Here is a 22,779-nt window from a genome sequence, read left to right as displayed (position 1 = left end):
GGTGAAATTAGTTTGTTGATGAGAGATCGAAGGAGAATGACATTAATCATGTGAGCTATCAGGTGGGCCAAAAATAGCCAATAACGGAGCAGTACAACATTGGTGTGCAGAACAGCATCTCGGAATGCACATCTTGTTGGTTCTTGTCATGGATGGGATATTGCAGCAGACGACCACACCGAGTTCCACTCCTATTAGCTAAAAACAACAAGAAGTGGTTCCAGTGGGCACGCAATCACCAACATTGGACAATTGAGGAGTGGAAAAACATTGCCCCGTCCGACGAATCCCTGTTCCTGTAGCGTCAGGATTTGGCGTAAGCAGCATGAAACCATGGCCCCTTCCTGCCTGGTGTCAACAGTACAGGCTGGTGGAGGTGGTGTAATGGTGTGGGGAATGTTGTCTTGACACATGTTAGGTCCCTTGATACCAACTGAGCAACATTTCCATGCCCCAATGAATTCAGGCTGTTCTGGAGGCAAAGGGGGTTCCAACCAGGTAATAGATGGGTGTACCTAATAAACTGGCCACTGTGTACACTCTCCTGTTATTATGGCCTGGTCCATATGTTCTACCTGTTCCATGACAGGCCATGATGTTGCCCAAAAGGTATTTGTCTGAGATGCTTCTGCCAATAAATGGGCCCCTACACAGCTGCCCTTGACCATTTTGAAAGGTTGATATGAACTGTTACCTGAACTCTACTACCTTGGACAGCTTTATTGTGCAAGGGTCAAATGAAATAACCCCTGGGCATTATCTATGTATGGGGAGCACAAAAAAAACAATAGCCATGGCCATCACCATAGCTCACTTGATATTATCAGTCTTCCACTGCTCCTGATGTCATAGGATAAGTGTTTGTTCTCAACTGCTTTGATGGGCTAACACAATCCATTATTTATTTTAGACGGGTCTAAAGAAGCATGATATGAAGAAAATGTAGTCTATTTCCGAAGAACAGAATAGCATACTGAGTTGTCCTTATGTTAGGTCCTGATCTGGCTATGGCTGTGGGCTACACTAGTTCATTCAGCAGACAAGATTTGCTTAGAATTCCATGGCATTATTTTATAGTATGAAGTATCAGCTGTTCCGGACGACTATTTGATCATGTTCTCCGTAGCCGACGAGAGTAAGACCTTTAAACAGATCAACATACACAAGGCTGCGGGGCCAGACGGATTACCAGGGCGTGTGCTCCGGGCATGTGCTAACCAACTGGTAGGTGTCTTCACTGACATTTTCAACATGTCCCTGATTGAGTCTGTAATACCAACATGTTTCAAGCAGACCACCATAGTCCCTGTGCCCAAGAACACAAAGGGAACCTGCTTATGACTACAGACCCGTAGCACTCACGTCCGTAGCCATGAAGTGCTTTGAAAGGCTTGTAATGGCTCACATCAACACCATTATCCCAGAAACCCTAGACCCACTCCAATTTGCATACCGCCCAAACAGATCCACAGATGATGCAATCTCTATTGCACTCCACACTGCCCTTTCCCACCTGGACAAAAGGAACACTTATGTGAGAATGCTATTCATTGACTACAGCTCAGCGTTCACCACCATAGTACCCTCAAAGCTCATCACTAAGCTAAGGATCCTGGGACGAAACACCTCCCTCTGCAACTGGATCCTGGACTTCCTGACGGGCCGCCCCCAGGTGGTGAGGGTAGGTAGCAACACATCTGCCACGCTGAATCCTCAACACTGGAGCCCCTCAGGGGTGCGTGCTCAGTACCCTCCTGTACTCCTTGTTCACCCACGACTGCATGGCCAGGCACGACTCCAACACCATAATTAAGTTTGCAGACGACACAACAGTGGTAGGCCTGATCACCAACAACGACGAGACAGCCGATAGGGAGGAGGTCAGAGACCTGGCCGGGTGGCGCCAGAATAACAACCTATCCCTCAACGTAACCAAGACTAAGGAGATGATTGTGGACTACAGGAAAAGGAGGACCGAACATGCCCCCATTATCATCGATGGGGCTGTAGTGGAGTAGGTTGAGAGCTTCAAGTTCCTTGGTGTCCACATCACCAACAAATTAGAATGGTCAAAACACACCAAGACAGTCGTGAAGAGAGCACGACAAAGCCTATTCCCCCTCAGGAAACTAAAAGAGTTGGCATGGGTCCTGAGATCCTCAAAAGGATCTACAGCTGCAACATCGAGAGCATCCTGACTGGTTGCATCACTGACTGGTACGGCAATTGCTCGGCCTCCGACCGCAAGGCACTTCAGAGGGTAGTGCGTACGGCCCAGTTCATCACTGGGGCTAAGCTGCCTGCCATCCAGGACCTCTACACCAGGCGGTGTCAGAGGAAGGCCCTAAAAATTGTCAAAGACTCCAGCCACCCCAGTCATAGACTGTTCTCTCTACTACCGCACAGCAAGCGGTACCGGAGTGCCAAGTCTAGGACAAAAAGGCTTCTCAACAGTTTTTACCCCCAAGCCATAAGATTCCTGAACAGGTAATCAAATGGCTACCAGGACTATTTGCATTGTGTTTATCATATATGCATAGTCACTCTAACTATACATTCATGTACATACTACCTCAATTGGTCTGACCAACCAGTGCACCCGCACATTGGTTAACCGGGCTATCTGCATTGTTTCCCGCCACCCGCCAACCCCTCTTTTACGCTACTGCTACTCTCTGTCATATATACATAGCCACTTTAACCATATCTACATGTACATACTACCTCAATCAGCCTGACTAACCTGTGTCTGTATGTATCCTCGCTACTTTTATAGCCTCGCTACTGTTATTTTTCACTGTTTTTTTACTGTTGTTTTTATTTCTTTACTTACCTATCGTTCACCTAATACCTTTATTGCACTATTGATTAGAGCCTGTAAGTAAGCATTTCACTGTATCACCTGTTGTATTCAGCACACGTGACAAATAAACCTTGATTTGATTAATACAAATGAACAAAGCTGAATAAAATTGAAATTATATTTTCTCTAAACGATTTGAGGGAGTGCGCACATGCGGCTATTCTGTGTTGAGCGGTTAACAAAGAAATAGGTATTCCTATATGCTTAATTTAGAGTTAATAATATAACTTTAGTTGTTCTACAAACGTTGGGCTATATGTTTTGATTTTTAATACATTATAAGGCTGCATGATGCCGATTTGAAAACATATTTTTTTTTTTGCGCAGGCTGTACACGCTACATCAGTAACTCATTCACAATTTGAAAAGCACTTGATCATGCCAAGAATTTCACGCCGGAATCCCTTTGTGTGGCCATAATGCACCCTAAAAAAAGCCTTTTGCCTTTTGCGTGGCCGTTGTGCCCTTATGCCTGAGCGCTGTGCGCTCCATCACGTGAGAGGGGTCTTTCTCACAGGCTACAAGTGAAGATAGACACATTGGGGACGCAACTTCGTGCATCCATACCCAACTCCAAGGTGCATATTGAAGATATTGGAAGAAATGTTCACATTTGCTTTTCGTCAGCCAACAAGATGAGTAGGCCTAACAAACAGCAAAAGCACTAGCCTATGTCAATCTACTATCCCCCATAATACAAAGCTTGACCTATTCTATGTTGTGCGAGAAATAAATATACCAAACATAGTCTGGAACATATAAAATAAACAGAAGTAAAAAAAATACATAAATAAAAAAGACAACTAATAAATAAATAAAAATAAAAACTAATAGAAAAATAACAAATAATTAAGGAGCAACAATAAAATAACAGTAGCGAGGCTATATACAGGGGGTACCGGTACAGAGTCAATGTGAGGGGGCACCGGTTAGTCGAGGTAATATGTACATGTAGGTAGAGGTAAAGTGATTAGGCATGGATAATAAACAGAGTAGCAGCAGCTTAAAAATGGGGGAAATGGGGGAAATGCAAATAGTCTGGGTAGCCATTTGATCAGCTGTTCAGGAGTGTTATGGCTTGTGGGAAGAAGCTGTTAAGAAGTCTTTTTTTATTTTTAGAGCCTTCCTCTGACACTGCCTGGTATAGAGGTCCTGGATGGCAGGAAGTTGGTCCCAGTGATGTACTGGGCTGTACGCACTACCCTCTGTAATGCCTTGCGGTCGGAGGCCGAGCAGTTGCCATACCAGGCAGTGATGCAACCAGTCAGGATGCGCTCGATGGTGCAGCTGTCAAAATTTTGGAGGATCTGAGGACCCATGCCCAATCTTTTCAGTCTCCTGAGGGGGAATAGGCATGGTCGTGCCCTGTTCACAACTGTCTTGGTGTGTTTGAACCATGATAGTTTGATGGTGATGTGGACACCAAAGGAACAATTATACGCACAGCAATGCGCACATGGTAGTAGGCTATCAGTGCAAATGCTCCAATAGTGGAAAACACCATTATCAAAAGTGACCGCAAATTCAATTATGCATGTAATGCTTTTATTATAAAGGTGCATTTTTATGGGGAAAGTTATCTTCCCCAAACTTGAAACTCAGGCGCTGCTTATGTATGCCAGTTAGTATGCCAGCTCTACACCCCTTGTAAAGCTGATTAATGTGCTTAATTTTAAGCACTTTAGTTGTGATACAAACCTTACTGAAACATATAGGCCTATGGGCTAGGCTATATGAGGTGTATGACTTAGAGGTTGACCGATTAATCGGAATGGCCGATTTTAAGTTTTCATAATCGGTAATCTGCATTTTTGGACACCGATCATGGCCGACTACATTGCACTCCACGAGGAGCCTGCGTGGCAGGCTTGACTACCTGGTATGCGAGTGCAGCAAGGAGCCAAGGTAAGGTGCTAGCTAGCATTACACATATCTTATAAAAAACAATCAATCTTAACATAATCACTAGTTAACTACACATGGTTGATGATATTACAAGTTTATCTAGCTTGTCCTCGATGCGGTGCCTGTTAATTTATCATTGAATCATAGCCTACTTTGCCAAACGAGTGATTTAACAAGCGCATTCGCGAAAAAAGCACTGTCGTTGCACCAATGTGTACCTAACCATAAACATCAACGCCTTTCTTAAAATCAATACACAAGTATATATTTTTAAACCTGCATATTTAGTTAATATTGCCTGCTAACATGAATTTCTTTTAACTAGGGAAATTGTGTCACTTCTCTTGCGTTCTGTGCAACAGAGTCAGGGTATACGCAGCAGTTTGGGCCGCCTGGCTCGTTGCGAACTGTGAAGACAATTTCTTCCTAACAAAGACAGCCAACTTCGCCAAACGGGGGATGATTTAACAAAAGCGCATTTGTGAAAAAAGCATAATCGTTGCACGAATGTACCTAACCATAAACATCAATGCCTTTCTTAAAATCAATACACAGAAGTATATATTTTGAAACCTGCATATTTAGTTAAAAGAAATTAATGTTAGCAGGCAATATTAAACTAGGGAAATTGTGTCATTGCGTTCATTGCACGCAGAGTCAGGGTATATGCAACAGTTTGGGCCGCCTGGCTCGTTGCAAACTAATTTGGCAGAATTTTACGTAATTATGACATAACATTGAAGGTTATGCAATGTAACAGGAATATTTAGACTTATGGATGCCACCAGTTAGATAAAATACGGAACGGTTCCGTATTTCACTGAAAGAATAAACCTTTTGTTTTCGAAATGATAGTTTCCGGATTTGACCATATTAATGACCTAAGGCTCGTATTTCTGTTTGTTAATATGTTATAATTAAGTCTATGATTTGATATTTCATAGAGCAGTCTGACTGAGCGGTGGAAGGCAGCAGCAGGCTCGTAAGCATTCATTCAAACAGCACTTTCGTGTGTTTGCCAGCAGCTCTTAGCAATGCTTCAAGCATTGCGCTGTTTATGACTTCAAGCCTATCAACTCCCGAGATTAGGCTGGTGTAACCGATGTGAAATGGCTAGCTAGTTAGCGGGGTGCGCGTTAATAGCGTTTCAAACGTCACTCGCTCTGAGACTTGGAGTAGTTGTTCCCCTTGCTCTGCAAGGGCCGCGGCTTTTGTGGAGCGATGGGTAACGATGCTTCGAGGGTGGCTGTTGTCGATGTGTTCCTGGTTCAAGCCCAGGTAGGGGCGAGGAGAGGAACGGAAGCTATACTGTTACACTGGCAATACTAAAGTGCCTATAAGAACATCCAATAGGCAAAGGTATATGAAATACAAATGGTATAGAGAGAAATAGTCCTATAATTCCAATAATAACCTCAACCCAAAACTTCTTACCTGGGAATATTGAAGACTCATGTTAAAAGGAACCACCAGCTTTCATATGTTCTCATGTTCTGAGCAAAGAACTTAAACGTTAGCTTTTTTTACATGGCACATATTGCACTTTTACTTTCTTCTCCAACACTTTGTTTTTGCATTATTTAAACCAAATTGAACATGTTTCAATATTTATTTGAGGCTAAATTGATTTTATTGATGTATTATATTAAGTTAAAATAAGTGTTCATTCAGTATTGTTGTAATTGTCATTATTACAAATAAATAAATATATATTTTTAAATATAAAAAATATATACAAAAACGTCCGATTAATCGGTATCGGCTTTTTTTGTCCTCCAATAATCGGTATCGGCGTTGAAAAATCATAATCGGTCGACCTCTAGTACGACTATGACTCGAAAAAGTCGCACAAAAAAATATTTTTTTCTTATGCTGGGCATCATTCACAAGTGATAATATATAATTCACAAGTCATAGGCTAATATTGTCACCCATCAGACTATTCCTGCTTTAATCTTGTCTTTACATATCCTAAATAGCATGTGTGAAATTTGTTTTGATTTCGAATGAACCATTATCATGCACCTGTATCGAAACAGGGTCAGCGGGAAAAAATGTAATCTATGCACTTAAATAGCGAATGGAGGATGCTTTTCCCCGTGGTTTATTTTCATGCCAGCCAGGTAGGCTATATTCTCTTGTTGTAAATATAAACAATGTGCTTAATATTAGGAAAGTTGAGAAATAAATATAGTAGGCCTAGCCAATAGAAAGCTGGTCCTCCTATTTTTAGTAGAGGTCATCAGCGTCACCATTTACCGTGACTAAATGGTGACCTGGAATTTTACTGCCTTCATGACTCGTGACCGCCAGTGTGGCGGTAATACGGTCAACACAACAGCCCTAGACCTGACCTTGCCTGTATTTAGGAGCTATTTTGCAGTGCTATATGGGTCTTTTGACCTTGTTCATAGCCAATCTAGAGGAGCAAAAGTTAAGCAAGCAGCATGTCTGCTGCCAAGGTCACCCATTACTCTGCCAGAGGACATGTCATTCCCAATGAGTCCTCAATGATGAACAAGTTCCTTCAAACGTATGATAAGGGAACAGGATATAGCTGGGTGTGTGTAAAACAAAGTAGGTTGATAACTTGTATTACTTCCATAAACCATCTCTAGGTACCACTTCCTGGATGTAACATGCACTTCATTATAGGGGAGTGTAGTGAAGGTGCTGTCTCAGTGAGAAGGGCTATCAATTATTTCCTGGGTTCAAACATTCCATTAAAGACTAAGTCTACTCATGAAGGTCACGCAATGACTACAGCGTATACAAAACACAAAAGTGTTAATTTGCCTGGTACTCTAGTGAGTGGAAATATAAAGAGCCTTCTGCTTGGCACTTCAGACTTCTACTGACAAAAACAATGAGTGACTTCTGAGTTCAGAATTAGGAGAGTTGAGGTTAGGCGGGTGTTTTACCGTGTAGTTGGGGTTGCCGGGTTGGATGCGGAGCTCAGCCAGGATCCAGATGCCATTGGTGAGCTTGAGTGACTGGTAGAGCATGTCCTGGCCCTCCACGTTCCTCTTGGCGATGGTGTAAATGTTGTCGTTCTGCAGCTTCCCCGACACAGTGTCTGCAAGGTCACATTACATATGAGTCAGGTATATACTAGAAGTGTGGATATAAATTCTCAGTTTTTTCAGGATTTCTGGAGTCATGAGGGAATAGGCTGCGAGGGAATACTTAAAATGGGAATTTTGGGAAGATTTCAGGAATTTTCCATCCCTACATTATGGGGAGATCAGCGCTACACAGGCAAAGCTCAGCCTCATGGGCTGTAGGCTATTCTACGGTCGACTACTGATAAGTGCACATTGGATAAGTGCATTCTCCATTGTAGTGCAGTTCAGCAGTTGCAATAAAAAAAGTACTCATTCGGACATACACATCTGAGAAGGGAGTTATCTATAGACTAAGGCATTGTATTGTACAGTAGTAGCTTCATTTTTGGGAACTGCATTCTCTAGTCTAGGAACATGAGGTGTTTGCTTTATTACTAGGTATTGGGCTATATATGCAGTGGTTTCTACAGTTTCCATTGTTGGTTTGCAGCGTCATCTAAAAAAAGGACTGAGGGACTCAATACAACAAGAGAGAAGGAGATTGATTTCATGTAAGACGAAATTCATAATAATAACAGTATGTGAAAAACCAACAACTAGGCCATTAGCTGCTTTCTGAGTCATATTAGACTACACACATTGCCTGACAAATAATTCCATTTCCATGACCTACGTCAGCTGCCTATTCCTCTGTCCCAGTCAATCTGTACCCTTAAGGCAACTCTAATGGTTTCTCTGTGAGCCTGGCTAACTACTGGCAGTGGGGAGCAGCTCAGCTAATATATCTACATTAGCTTCTTGAAACAACTGCTGGAGCTTAGTCCCTCCTTTGTGCCTCTAAGTGAAAAAAAATGTGTCCTGATCCAAGTCAAACTTTGAGTAAGGGGAACAGAGCTAGGGTAACTTCTACCAGTGCTGTGAACGTTGAAGCAATACATTGAACGTCATGGATGTAACCTAGCCTGTAAGCTGCACTCTTATGTGGACTGTAACTACAGGGAGTAGCTACTACAACTTCCAGATCTCACATCTAGAGGCGGGGATGTCACTATAGACACTATGTCTAATGGGCTTAAAACCATAGGTCAATGGACAATCTACCACTACCATAAAGTCTGACCCTGAGGCCCATGTCCCATTGCAGGTCCTGTCCTGAGCACTCGTCAGTGCCACTGCTCTCAGCCCTCAGTCACTCTGTTGTCTGGGGCAACCAGGCATGGTGTGGGTTATCATTAAAGAGCTTGTGTGAAGTCTCCTTCAGGGAAAGAGGGGGGAGGCGAAATGCCTTGAAAGGAGTCCTGAGAGGTAGGTGGTGGATGGAGAGAAGGAGAAAGAGAAGTGTCAAAAAAGAAAGAAGCAGGACAAGTGACAGTGGGGGAATGAATTTTCATTATTCTCGCTTGCATGACTCATGGCTCTACTGTGGCTGTGGAAAGAGCCTTGTTTTAAATTAGGCTACTGGAGTACTGCTTGTCACGCTACAAAGAAAGCATCTAAAAACAGAGGTGGTAACATAATAAGAATCTCCATATTTGACTGAGGGAAAATGTAGGCAGCAAAAGAAAATACATTTTCATTACCATAAATACACATCTTCCAGAGATATCATCTTCCAAAAATGTACACTACCGTTCAAAAGATTGGGGTCACTTAGAAATGTCCTTGTTTTTGAAAGAAAAGCATATTTTTTGTCCATTAAAATAACATCAAATTGATTAGAAATACAGTGTAGACGTTGTCAATGTTGTAAATGACTATTGTAGCTGGAAACTGCTGATTTTTAATGGAATATCTACATAGGCGTACAGAGGCCCATTATCAGCAACCATCACTCCTGTGTTCCAATGGCATGTTGTGTTTGTTATTCAAGTTTATAATTTGGAAAGGCTAATTGAGCATTAGAAAACCCTTTTGCAACTATGTTAGCACAGCTGAAAACGGTTGTGCTGATTAAAGAAGCAATAAAACTGGCCTTCTTTAGACTAGTTGAGTATCTGGAACATCAGCATTTGTGGGTTCTATTACAGGCTCAAAATGGCCAGAAACAAAGAACTTTCTTCTGAAACTAATCAGTCTATTCTTGTTCTGAAAAATGAAGGCTATTCCATGTGAGAAATTGCCAAGAACCTGAAGATATCGTACAACGCTGTGTACTTCTCCCTTCTCAGAACAGCACAAACTGGCTCTAACCTGAATAGAAAGAGGAGTGGGAGGCCCCGGTGCACAACTGAGCAAGAGGACAAGTACATTAGTGTCTAGTTTGAGAAACAGACGCCTCACAAGTCCTCAACTGGCAGCTTCATTAAATAGTACCCGCAAAACACCAGTCTCAACGTTAACAGTGAAGAGGCGACTCCGGGATGCTGGCCTTCTAGGCAGAGTTTCAAAGAAAAAGCCATATCTCAGACTGGCCAATAAAAAGAAAAGATTAAGATAGACAAAAGAACAGACATTGAACAGAGGAAAATAGCCTAATAAATGAAAAAAGCATCTAAAATCAACAATGTCATAATTTTCAATTAAAAGTAGACTCAGCGAAATGACGTTGCCTTGAGCAGCACCGCAGATATTGCGATGAGCGAGATGCAAGTCTTCACTCCCACACAGTATCTGCTTCACGCTGCTAGAGCCCAAAACAGTGTGGTAGTCTGGCCGCGAGCTTCATAGGGATGGGCATGAGTAATTGAGTACACGAACAGACGTCAAACGTCAATCTTTAACCAGACTCCCACACTGTTTTGGGCTCTAGCAGCGTGAATGTTTGGACACCTACTCATTCAGGGGTGTTTCTTATTTTACATTTTTTTTAACTATTTTCTACATTGTAGAATAATAGTGAAGACATCAAAACTATGAAATCACACATATGGAATCATGTAGTAAGCAAAAAAGTGTTAAACAAATCAAGAAATATTTAATATTTGAGATTCTTCAAAGTAGCCACCATTTGCCTTGAAAACAGCTTTGCACACTCTTGGCATTCTCTCAACCAGCTTCATGAGATAGTCACCTGGAATGCATTTCAATTAACAGGTGTGCCTTCATAAAGTTAATTTGTGGAATTTCTTTCCTTCTTAATGCGTTTGAGCCAATCAGTTGTGCTGTGACAAGGTAGGGGAGGTATACAAAAGATAGCCCTATTTGGGAAAATACCAAGTCCATATTATGGCAAGAACAGCTCAAATAAGCAAAGAGAAACAACAGTCCATCATTACTTCAAGATCTTTGAAAGTTACTTCAAGTGCAGTCGCAAAAACCATTAAGCACTATGATGAAACTGGCTCTCATGAGGCCGCCACAGGAAAGGAAGACCCAGAGTTAACTCTGCTGCAGAGGATACGTTCATTAGAGTTTACTGCACCTCAGATTGCAGCCCAAATAAATGCTTCACTGAGTTCAAGTAAAAGACACATCTCAACATCAACTGTTCAGAGAAGACTGCGTGAATCAGGCCTTCATGGGAGAATTGCTGCAAAGAACCCACTACTAAAGGATACCAATAAGAAGAAGAGACTTGCTTGGGACAAGAAACACGAGCAATGGACATTAGATCAGTGGAAATCTGTCTGGTCTGGCGAGTCCAGATTTGAGATTTTTGGTTCCAACCATTGTGTCTTTGTGAGACGCAGAGTAGGTGAACGGATTATCTCTGCATGTGTGGTTCCCACCGTGAAGCATGGAGGAGGTGGTGTGATGGTGCTTTGCTGGTGACACTGTCAGTGATTTATTTAGAATTCAAGGCACACTTAAACAGCATAGCTACCACAGCATTCTGCAGCAATACGCCATCCCATCTGGTTTGCGCTTAGTGGGACTATCATTTGTTTTTCAACAGGACAATGACCCAACACACCTCCAGGCTGTGTAAGGGCTATTTGACCAAGAAGAAGAGTGATGGGGTGCTGCATCAGATGACCTGGCCTCCACAATCACCCAACCTCAACCCAATTGAGATGGTTTTGGGATGAGTAGGACTGCAGATTGAAGGAAAAGCGGCCAACATATGTGCTCAGCATATGTTGGAACTCCTTCAAGACTGTTGAAAAAGCAGAAGCTGGTTGAGAGAAGCCCAAGAGTGTGCAACGCTGTCATCAAGGCAAAGGGTGGCTACTTTGAAGAATCTAAAATATATTTTGATTTGTTTAACACTTTTTTGGTTACTACATGATTCCATATGTGTGATTTCATAGTTTTGATGTCTTCATTATTATTCTACAATGTAGAAAATAGCAAAAATAAAGAAAAACCCTTGAATGAGTAGGTACAGTTGAAGTCAGAAGTTTACATACACCTAGGTTGGAGTCATTAAAACTTGTTTTTCAACCACTCCACAAATGTCTTGTTACCAAACTATAGTTTTGGAAAGTCGGTTAGGACTTCTATTTTGTGCATGACACAAGTAATTTTTCCAACAAATGTTTACAGACAGATTATTTATTTATTTTATTTCACATCTATCACTCCAATGTTAATTTGCTAAACTGTAATTACTTCGCTACTATGGCCTATTTATTGCCTTACCTCCTTACTCCATTTGCACACACTGTATATATACTTTTCTATAGTGTTGACTGTACTTTTGTTTATCCCATGTGTAACTCTATGTTGTTTTTTGTCACACTGCTTTGCTTTATCTTGGCCAGGTCGCAGTTGTAAATGAGAACTTGTTCTCAACTGGCCTACCTGGTTAAATAAAAATGAAATAAATAATAAATAAATAAAATAGATTAATTCACTGTATCACAATTGCAGTGGGTCAGATGTTTACATGCACTAAATTGACTGTGCCTTTAAACAAATTAATGGCAATTCTACCAAATACTAATTGAGTGTATGTAAACGTCTGACCAACTGGGAATGTGAAAGAAATAAAATATGAAATAAATCCTTCTCTCTACTATTATTCTGACATCTCACATTCTTAAAATAAAATGGTGATCCTAACTGACCTAAGACAGGGCATTTTTACTAGGATTAAATGTCAGGAATTATGAAAAACTGAGTTTAAATGTATTTGGCTAAGGAGTATGTAAACTTCCGACGTCAACTGTATGTCCAAACTTTTGACTGGTACTGTACATTTGCGGCAGCACTATCACAACTCGGCGACAATGGTAGGGATTTTGTGAATCACTGATAAATCATTGTCTCAACACAACCTCGAAATGCGTGGACATGGATCAGGAGCAAAGAAGATCTGGATGGACTCCGTCAATCCTGTAGAGCATCTTCTGTTTCCAAAATGTGTACAAGTTATATATAAAATGTATGCCAACAGAGCTACAGTAGTCTTCTAGCCAGGTGTGTAATGCTAGTAGCCTGATGAATTTTCACAGCCGTGGCCCAGCGATGGTACCGGGCCTGAAATAATTGGCCGCTTTTTGGAATCTTCCAGAGCTAAAATCAGTTCTTTAAAATCTCATTTTCAGCAGTTCCCGAGCTAGCCCTCCTAATGTCCTTTGACCCCACATGGACTATGACAGCATCGTGTGTATGCATCTGTACTGTGTATGTGCATGTGTGTTCCTGTAGGTGTGTGTGGGAAGACATCTGCACATGAATTGCAGGCAGGTGTGTAAAGCTGGAACCTAAATCTGTGATGTTGTGGTCACTGCAACAAAGCCAGAGGGTTAGAGGAAAAGGCCAATTCCACCATTTAAATGTTACCACTTTAAACCCCTAGTCATCTTATCTAGTCCTCCAGTCAATCTGTAGCATCTCTTTTAAACCAATGCCCTCAGCTTCCAGTGCTTAACTGGCTTCAGTCTGGTGAACACAAGTTAGGAAAGGATTTGATGACGTTGTGGTTTGATGGTTTCAGAAGGTCACCTGCGGTACCACCTGTCCAGGTTGGTAAATCAAACCCTGCATATAGACTAAACAATAACTAAAGCTACTTCCCTCCAATATAACTTTCCCAAAACAAGGACGGCCCTCTATCTGCCCTGTAGTTGGCTCAACGTGTTAGATCTATGAAAGGAGAGGATAGTAGTAGTAAGTGTGATTCAGACATGAGCTCCGTGAGGACAATAGGCCTGATATATTACCAAATAATATTTTAGGATGACAAAAACACCAACAAGTCACCGAACACAAGCACACCCAGAGATGTCATATCTTTCCAAAACTGACTGAGCATATCATGAGCAAAAGGTTTTTCTATTGGCCTCATAGGTTAATGGATGTCATTTGTCCATTTTACATGCGTCAAAAGTTGAAATAAGTTGAACTTTTGACAGCTAGACAGATGCATAGAGCACTCTTCATGCATTTCATCCTTCTCTGCATGCTTTCTCCTCATCAAATTACATCTCCTTCCACTGAATCACCAGCACTCAATCGATAGGAAACACTCGAAGTGACACTGTCCTTCACTTGTGCTCGAAGCAGTTAAAAAAAAGGACAAAGATCTTATGCCATTGTACTCTTGGTAACTTAAACACAATGAAGTGTTCAAAACCACACTAAGCTGCAATTTCAACATCACCTAACAAATGTCCTCTGACATAAAAAAGATAGAGGAATACAGGAAGCTAGATTGGTGATGAGACTTAATTGTCTTTTTATAATTTGTGTTTGTGCCTGATTACTGTAAATGACTATGGGGTGTGTATTTCATCCACAAATATTAGCAGCATTGTGGATCGACTCTCAGGTCCTCACACTTTAAGAGTGAATCACGCAAGGTTACATTTTTAAAGCATAGCGTGAACAGCTCCGATGATGGACATTTGAGCCGTACTGCTTGAAAGCCTTGTGTTTCTCGATAGGCTGGGTTTCAGTACAGTCAGGGTTAGGAGGGTGAAAGATGACCATCTCCAACACAAACATAGTATACATTTTCATTCTAGATCTGTATTAGTGTTTTTATACCATTGAGCAGTAGGAGGAGGAAACCCACAGATAAAAAAAGTGACAGCCCTTAGAGTACATATCATGGTCAGAAATGTTTTTTGTTTTGTTCATATGGTGCATAAAACATAAGTTAGTGTTCAAAGCTACATATAGCTTTCATCCATAGAAGTAAAGAAGCATACCTGCGTTTAAGTGGCACTCCTTGATCTGGTACTGCAGCTCGTTCTCATTGGGGATGTCTTTCCAGGTTGCCAGGAACACCTGTCGCTCTGAGGCAGATGAAGATGGGGGGGAAATAAGAATGAAACCTGAACCTAGCGGGGATCTACAAAGGTCCTTGTGTTGGTATAAAATAAACTCTTCAAACTCTTTGGTGATAATGACTCTACTGCTATGGTAACGAGCTGAATATTGAGTGTTTGAGAGTGTTGCTTCCAGACACACGTACCCATTTTACCGTCCTCCACAAAGAAAATGTTGAGTGGGATAAGCCCGCTGAAGTAGAAAACATCAATGTTGTTCTTCACAGCCACCTGTGGACAAAAGACAACGTCAACACAACGTTAATATGACATCAGTCAGTGCCATGCACTAGAGGTGGCTGATTTGGACATATAGAATTCCAATAAGTCCTCAAACACTTCTGAGCACTTAGGAGCATGAGAAAGATGAGGCAGACAACTGTAAATATAGAATTGCTCTAAATAAGAAAAAGTACTCCTGAAATGTCCATGCAGAGTCTGTCATGGCTAGAAAGAAGTGAGACTGGAGAGGTGTCTATTTGTGAATGTGGGTGGCGAGGGCTTAAAGCTGAGTGTGTGGTCTGTTGGACTCTGCAACTAATGCAGTATACAGCCCTCAAGGGCACTCTGAGCTCTCTCTGAACTTGATTAATATTTCTGGCTTCATGGAGTGACCCTCCGGCAGGCAGTCCTGTCCTTATTCTGTTCACGAATAGACATTATCAGATGTACTTGACAGGAACACTGTGTGAAAGTTGCGCAATGCTAAGCACCGAGGACACACACACAGAGAGAGAGACATAAATACAAAACACACAAACCTCATCTAGTATGACGGAGTTGTCGATTCCGTGAAAAAACTTTCCCCCATTAGCTCACAACGCAACTCGCATCGTGACACAACATGGAATTAGTGCTCCGTCAGAAAATCAATTAATCCACAAAAGGACAATCTTCTCCACCTACACATCTGAACCAAACTGACGTCCTGTCTGGACTTCAAAAAATCCCCATGATAAAACACCCAAGCTCATTACAGAGGCCTTTTGATTTGTTTAGTGTCACATGATCGGAGTCATAGACATACTAATAGAGTATATCAAAACACAAGACGCATCACAATGGGGAGTGTGGGAGAGGTGTCGGAATCACATGGTAAATATCCCTAGGCTATGTAGTGATTAAGTACCAAAGCTGCCAATAACTATTATCTTTGTTAGTACTTAGAAGTCTTCATTACAACTTAGGGTATCTGAGGTAATTATTAGAATGAACACTGAGGTGAATCAGGGTCAGTAGTGTCCCTTCCGGCAGCTAGGAATAGAAGCTGCTGAATGGTGGGATTGGTAGATATTTATAGTCATTATTATCAATTACTCAATCTGCTGTTTTCTTATAGAATGGCCTAAGGACAAATGTGATTGACAAAATGTGTCAATGTGTTTTTTATTTAACTAGGCAAGTCAGTTAAGAACAAATTCTTATTTTCAATGACGGCCTACCGGCCAAACCCTAACGACGCTGTGCCAATTGTGCACCGCCTTTATGGGACTCCCAATCACGGCCGGTTGTGATACAGCCTGGAAGCGAATCAGGGTCTGTAGTGACGCCTCTAGCACTGAGATGCTGCGCCACTCGGGAGCCCCATGAGCAAGTCTTCTGAAAAAAAGGACACAAGAGGTTGAATATTCACTATTGAATGTCATTCTGCATTTATGAGTAAGTAGATACTATATGAGCAGTGTTCATTTGAGCAGTGAGTGGCTCCAACCCAGATGAACAGCTGTGGTGTGGTGAGCTCAAACACTCTAACGGTGGTCTGCTTACCACCGGGCCTTCAGAGACAGATATTTTCCCGCGCACACACACACACAATACCCATGCCGGGAAGGCAAGAACAGAAAAGGAGGAATCATTATAGGATGGAGGCTAGCCTAGGATATAGGCACAAAGAAAGTAGCTGTCTCAGCTGGAGAGCCCTGTAAAGTAGTGTTATTTTGGCTGAATGGTTTCCAGTGCATCTCTCTCAGCCACTGAACAGTGAAAATGAGATGACTGGAACTAATAAAGTCTGCTGATGGATGGGCTGCTTTCCAGGATAGCTGAGTAGCTGTTATATATTGCCATTATATAGGCCTACGTGCTCTTATGCATATTACCAAAGAATATACAGAGCTTTAAAAAAGGGCTATGTATTCAATTTCTGAGAATGGATTTACAGAAAGCTATTCCAGTGAATTGCCTTACCTCCATAAAAATGTGAGCTTATGAAATGAGAGTTTGACGCAAGACAGAAGCACCCAATTCTGTAGATTATAGTTTGATAAACAGCATTTAGAATCATGCTTTCTCTGGGGACCTAATACCTAGTTTTACATACGCTTCAACGAGGCTGTAAAAAAGACAGGCTCAAAAGCATATAAACAAGTGCCATACATTGAGGATATCTTGAAGTTTGAAATTAATTTCTATTATAAAATGCATATAGCTTGTTTTTTTGTTTTCCATTGTAATAGGTCTCAGGCTTGAAAGAGGAGTTTGCACACCGTACGTTGTTCCAGGAGGGAAAAAACTACAGTACCACTCATTCAAGACTTTCTTTATTTTTACTATTTTCTACATTGTAGAATAGTGAAAACATCAAAACTATAAATAAAAATACACATATGGAATCATGTAGTAACCAAAAAAGTGATAAACAAAACAAAATATATTTTACATTTTAGATTCTAGATTCTTCAAAGTAGACACCATTTGCCTTGACAGCGTTGCACACTCTTGGCATTCTCTCAACCAGCTTTACCTGGAATGCTTTTCCAACAGTCTTGACGGAGTTCCCATATATGCTGAACACTTGTTGGCTGCTTTTCCTTCACTCTGCGGTCCAACTCATCCCAAACCATCTCAATTGGGTTGACTTCGGGTGATTGTGGAGGCCAGGTCATTTGATGCAGCACACCATCACTCTCTTTCTTGGTCAAATAGCTCTTACACAGCCTGGAGGTGTGTTGGTTCATTGTCCTGTTGAAAGACAAATGATAGTCCCACTAAGCGCAAACCAGATGGGATGGCGTATCGCTGCAGAATGCTGTGGTAGCTATGCTGGTTAAGTGTGCCTTGAATTCTAAATAAATCACAGACAGTGTCACCAAAAAAGCAGACCCACACAATCACGCCTCCTCCATTCTTCACGTTGGGAACCACACATGTGGAGATCATCTGTTCACCTACTCTGCGTCTTACAAAGACACGGTGGTTGGAACCAAATATCTAAAATTTGGACTCATCAGACCAAATGACAGATTTCCACCGGACTAATGTCCATTGCTCGTGTTTCTTAGCCCAACCAAGTCTCTTATTTTTATTGGTGTCCTTTAGTAGTGGTTTATTTGCAGCAATTCGACCATGAAGGCCTGAATCACGCAGTCTCCTCAGAACAGTTGATGTTGAGATGTGTCTGTTACTTGAACTCTGTGAAGCATTTATTTGGGCAGCAATTTCTGAGGCTGGTAACTCTAATGAAGTAACTCTGGGTCTTCCTTTCCTCTCGCGGTCCTCAAGAGAGCCAGTTTCATCATAACGATTGATGGTTTTTGCGACTGCACTTGAAGAAACTTTCAAAGTTCTTGAAATTTTCCGAATTGACTGACCTTCATGACTTAAAGTAATGATGAACTGCATTTCCCTTTGCTTATTTGAGCGGTTCTTGCCATAATATGGACTTGGTCCTTTACCAAATAGGGATATATTCTGTATACCACCCCTACCTTATCACAATACAACTGATCAAACTCATAAAGGAAAGAAATTCCACAAATTAACTTTTAACAAGACACACCTGTTAAATGACATGTATTCCAGTTGACTACCTCATGAAGCTGGTTGAGAGAATGCCAAGAGTATCCAAACCTGCCATCAAGGCAAAGGGTGGCTACTTTGAAGAATCTCAAATGTAAAATATATTTTGATTTGTTTAACACTTTTTTGGTTACTGCATGATTCCATGTGTGTGGTTTCATAGTTTGATGTCTTCACTACGATTCTACAATGTAGAAAATAGTAAAATAAAGAAAAACCCTTGAATGAGTAGGTGTGTCCAAACTTTTGACTGGTACAGTATATTTGAAAAAGAAACTCAGGCACACTGGCATTGCTGGAGTTTCTTCTTTAAACAAGCTTCAGGCAAAAAGTAGGGTGCTTAACCTGACAGGCTTTGATTACTGCGTCAACAGGAACATTAAAATACAAGAGAAAGACCAAAGATCATGGGCCTCATTTCCCAGAACCTTCGTAGCGTTAAGATCATCGTTAGAACCTTTTTACAATCTATCTTTAGTAGCCAAGGTGTTTCCCAGAACCTTCGTTAGTAACGTGGTAGGAAAGATGCATTGTTAAAAACATTCATAAGCCTAAGTTCCATCGTTATCGGGAAATCGAGCCCGGAAGGTGCCGGAAGAAATGGCAGCAGTTTTACGGACGCCCAACCAATTGTGCTATTATGTGGGGTTTTTTCGCGTTATTTGTAACTTATTTTGTACATAATGTTTCTGCAACTGTATCTTACGGCAGAAAAGAGCTTCTGGATATCAGGACAGCGATCACTCACCTCGGATTAGACAAAGATTTTTTCAACAACAAGCAAGACTCGCATGATATTCTCCAAATACCCGGCAGGGCCGACATCCCAGTTATTCGCAAAAGGAAGCGACGCAGGTACAGAGGACGAGAGCCGGATGCCTCTACACCAGGCGGTGTCAGAGGAAGGCCCTAAAAATTGTCAAAGATCCCAGCCGCCCCAGTCATAGACTGTTCTCTCTACTACCGCATGGCAAGCGGTACCGGAGTGCCAAATCTAGGACAAAAAGGCTTCTCAACAGTTTTTACCCCCAAGCCATAAGACTCCTGAACAGGTAACCAAATGGTTACCCGGACTATTTGCATTATGTGCCACCCCCCAACCCCTCTTTTACGCTGCTACTCTCTGTTTATCATATATGCATAGTCACTTTAACTATACATTCATGTACATACTACCTCAATTGGTCTGACCAACCAGTGCTCCCGCACATTGGCTAACCGGGCTATCTGCATTGTGTCCCACCACCCGCCAACGCCTCTTTTCATACATGCATAGTCACTTTAACCATACCTACATGTACATACTACCTCAATAAGCCTGACTAACCGGTGTCTGTATATAGCCTTGCTACTGTTTCAAATGTCTTTTTACTGTTGTTTTATTTCTTTACTTACATCCCCCCCCTTACATTTAAGTCATTTAGCAGACGCTCTTATCCAGAGCGACTTACAAATTGGAAAGTTCATACATATTCATCCTGGTCCCCCCGTGGGGAATGAACCCACAACCCTGGCGTTGCAAGCGCCATGCTCTACCAACTGAGCCACACGGGACCACATGCGACCACATGCGCCGAATACAACACCTTACCGTGAAATGCTTACTTACAAGCCCTTAACCAACAATGCAGTTTTAAGAAAGTATTAAGAAAGTATTTCACATGGTGAAGATATTAATTACACTTAGGATATTGTTCAATACACCCAGTCACTACAAAGATACAGGTGTCCTTGCTAACTCAGTTGCAGGAGAGGTAAAAACCGCTCAGGGATTTTACCTTGAGGCCAATGGTGACTTTAAAACAGTTAGAGTCTGTGATAGGAGAAAACTGAGGATGGATCAACTCCATAATACTAACCTAATTGACAGAGTGAAAAGAAGGAAGCCTGTACAGAAAAAATATTCCAAAACATCCTGCTTGCAACAAGGCACTAATATAATACTGCAAGAAAATGTGGCAAAGCAATTCACTTTTTGTCCTGAGTACAAAGTGTTATGTTTGGTCAAATCCAACAACACATTATGGAGTACCACTCTCCATATTTTCAAGCTTAGTGGTGGCTGCATCATGTTTTGGGTATGCTTGTAATCGTTAAGGACTGGGGAGTTTTTCAGGATTAAAAAAATGTACCGAATAAAGCTAAGCACAGGCAAAATCCTAGAGGAAAATTTGGTTCAGTCTGCTTTCCACCAGACACTGGGAGATGAATTCACCTTTCAACAGGACAATAACCTAAAACTCTGGAGTTGCTTACAAAGAAAACAGTGAATGTTCCTGAGTGGCAGAGTTACAGTTTTAACTTTAATCTACTTGAAAATATATGGAAAGACTTGAAAATGGTTGTCTAGCAATTATCAACAACCAACTTGACAGAGCTTAAATCATTTTGAAAAGAATAATGGGCAAATGTTGCACAATCCAGGTGTGGAAATCTCTTAGAGACTTACACAGAAAGACTCACAGCTGGTATCGCTGCCAAGGGTACTTCTACAAAGTATTGACTCGGGTGTAAATCCTTATATAAATACATTTGCTAAAAAATCGTGTATTGTGTGTAGATGGGTGGAAAAAAAATGTCATCCATTTTGAATTCAGGCTGTAACACAACAAAATGTGGAATAAGTCAAGGGGAATGACTACTTTCTGAAATAAATGTAAATGTAATCCGAAAAAACGCTTTGGCGGCGCGCTCAAGGATTAAAATGGCAGAAAAATAATAATCATGATATCTTTTGTAGACCAGGTAGGCTGCTCTTGCCTAGCATGCATTACGTAACCAGAAAATACATGTAGGAGTTTACCTGTAGGTTGTTCAGTGGGTCCATCTTCATGACTGGCCCAATGGTGTTGAGAGGCAGGGAAACTTCGATACTCTGGCTGGGCATCAGTGGAGTGTGGATGGGCAGAGGGGTGGTGGGGATCACTCCGAAACTAGACAACATAAATTGCATAACAGGGTCTTAAGTGCTTCAGGTGACTGGAGCTAAATACACTACATGAGAAAAAGTATGGACACCTGCTGGTCGAACATCTCATTCAAAAATCATGGGCATTAATATGGAGTTGGTATATGGAGTTTGCTGCTATAACAGCCTCCATTCTTCTGGGATTGCTTTCCACTAGATGCTAGAATATTGCTGCAAGGTCTTGCTTCCATTCAGCCACAAAAGCATTAGTGAGGTCGGCACTGATGTTGGGCGATTAGGCCTGCAGTCGGCGTTAAGATTCTTCCCAAAGGTGTTCGATGGGGTTGAGGTCAGGGCACTGTGCAGGCCAGTCAAGTTCCTCCATACCGATCTTAACAAACCATTTCTGTATGGACCTCACTTTGTGAACAGGAGTATTGTCATGTTGAAACAGGAAAGGGCCTTCCCCAAATGGTTGCCACAAAGTTGGAAGCACAGAATGGTCTAGAATGTCATTGTATGCTGTAGAATTAAGATTTCCCTTCACTGGAACTAAGGGGCCTAGCACGAACCATGAAAAACAGCCCCAGACCATTATTCCTCCTCCACCAAACTTTACAGTTGGCACTATGCATTGGGGCAGGTAGCGTTCTCCTTGCATCAGCCAAACCCAGATTCATCCGTGGGACTGCCAGATGGTGAAGCGTGATTCATCACTCCAGAGAACGCGTTTCCACTGCTCTAGAGTCCAAAGGCGGCGAGCTTTACACAACTCCAGCCGACGCTTTGCATTGTGATCCATGGCTGCTCGGCCATGGAAACCCATTTCATCTTGCTCCCGACGAACAGTTCCTTGTGCTGATGTTGCTTCCAGAGGAAGTTTGGAACTCGGTAGTGAGTGTTGCAACAGAGGACAGACGATTTACAACGTGCTAAGTGCTTCAGCGGTCCCATTCTGTGAGCTTGTGTGGCCTACCACTTTCAGTTTTCGATTTCACAATAACAGCACTTACACTTGACCGGAGCAGCGCTAGCAGGGCAGAAATTTGACGAACTGACTTGTTGGAATGGTAGCATTCTATG

The 22,779-nt window shown here is 41.8% G+C and overlaps 1 protein-coding gene across 2 annotated transcripts in view; it reads right to left on the bottom strand.

Annotated features, from left to right (window-relative positions):
• The window catches only part of LOC139531859 (AP-2 complex subunit beta), a 66,954-nt gene that overhangs the window by 9,288 nt on the left and 34,887 nt on the right, over positions 1-22,779 (bottom strand). For both annotated transcript variants that reach the window (XM_071328778.1, XM_071328784.1), the window contains 4 exons: positions 21,592-21,721; positions 15,137-15,221; positions 14,871-14,957; positions 7,690-7,844 (listed from right to left, as the gene is read on the bottom strand). In XM_071328778.1, the coding sequence (XP_071184879.1) occupies positions 7,690-7,844; positions 14,871-14,957; positions 15,137-15,221; positions 21,592-21,721 (457 nt within the window). The remainder of the gene's footprint in view (positions 1-7,689; positions 7,845-14,870; positions 14,958-15,136; positions 15,222-21,591; positions 21,722-22,779) is intronic.

The sequence above is a fragment of the Salvelinus alpinus genome, chromosome 1, assembly GCF_045679555.1.
Source record: "Salvelinus alpinus chromosome 1, SLU_Salpinus.1, whole genome shotgun sequence".
NCBI lineage: Eukaryota > Metazoa > Chordata > Actinopteri > Salmoniformes > Salmonidae > Salvelinus > Salvelinus alpinus.
This window is presented reverse-complemented; position numbering and strand designations above follow the sequence as displayed.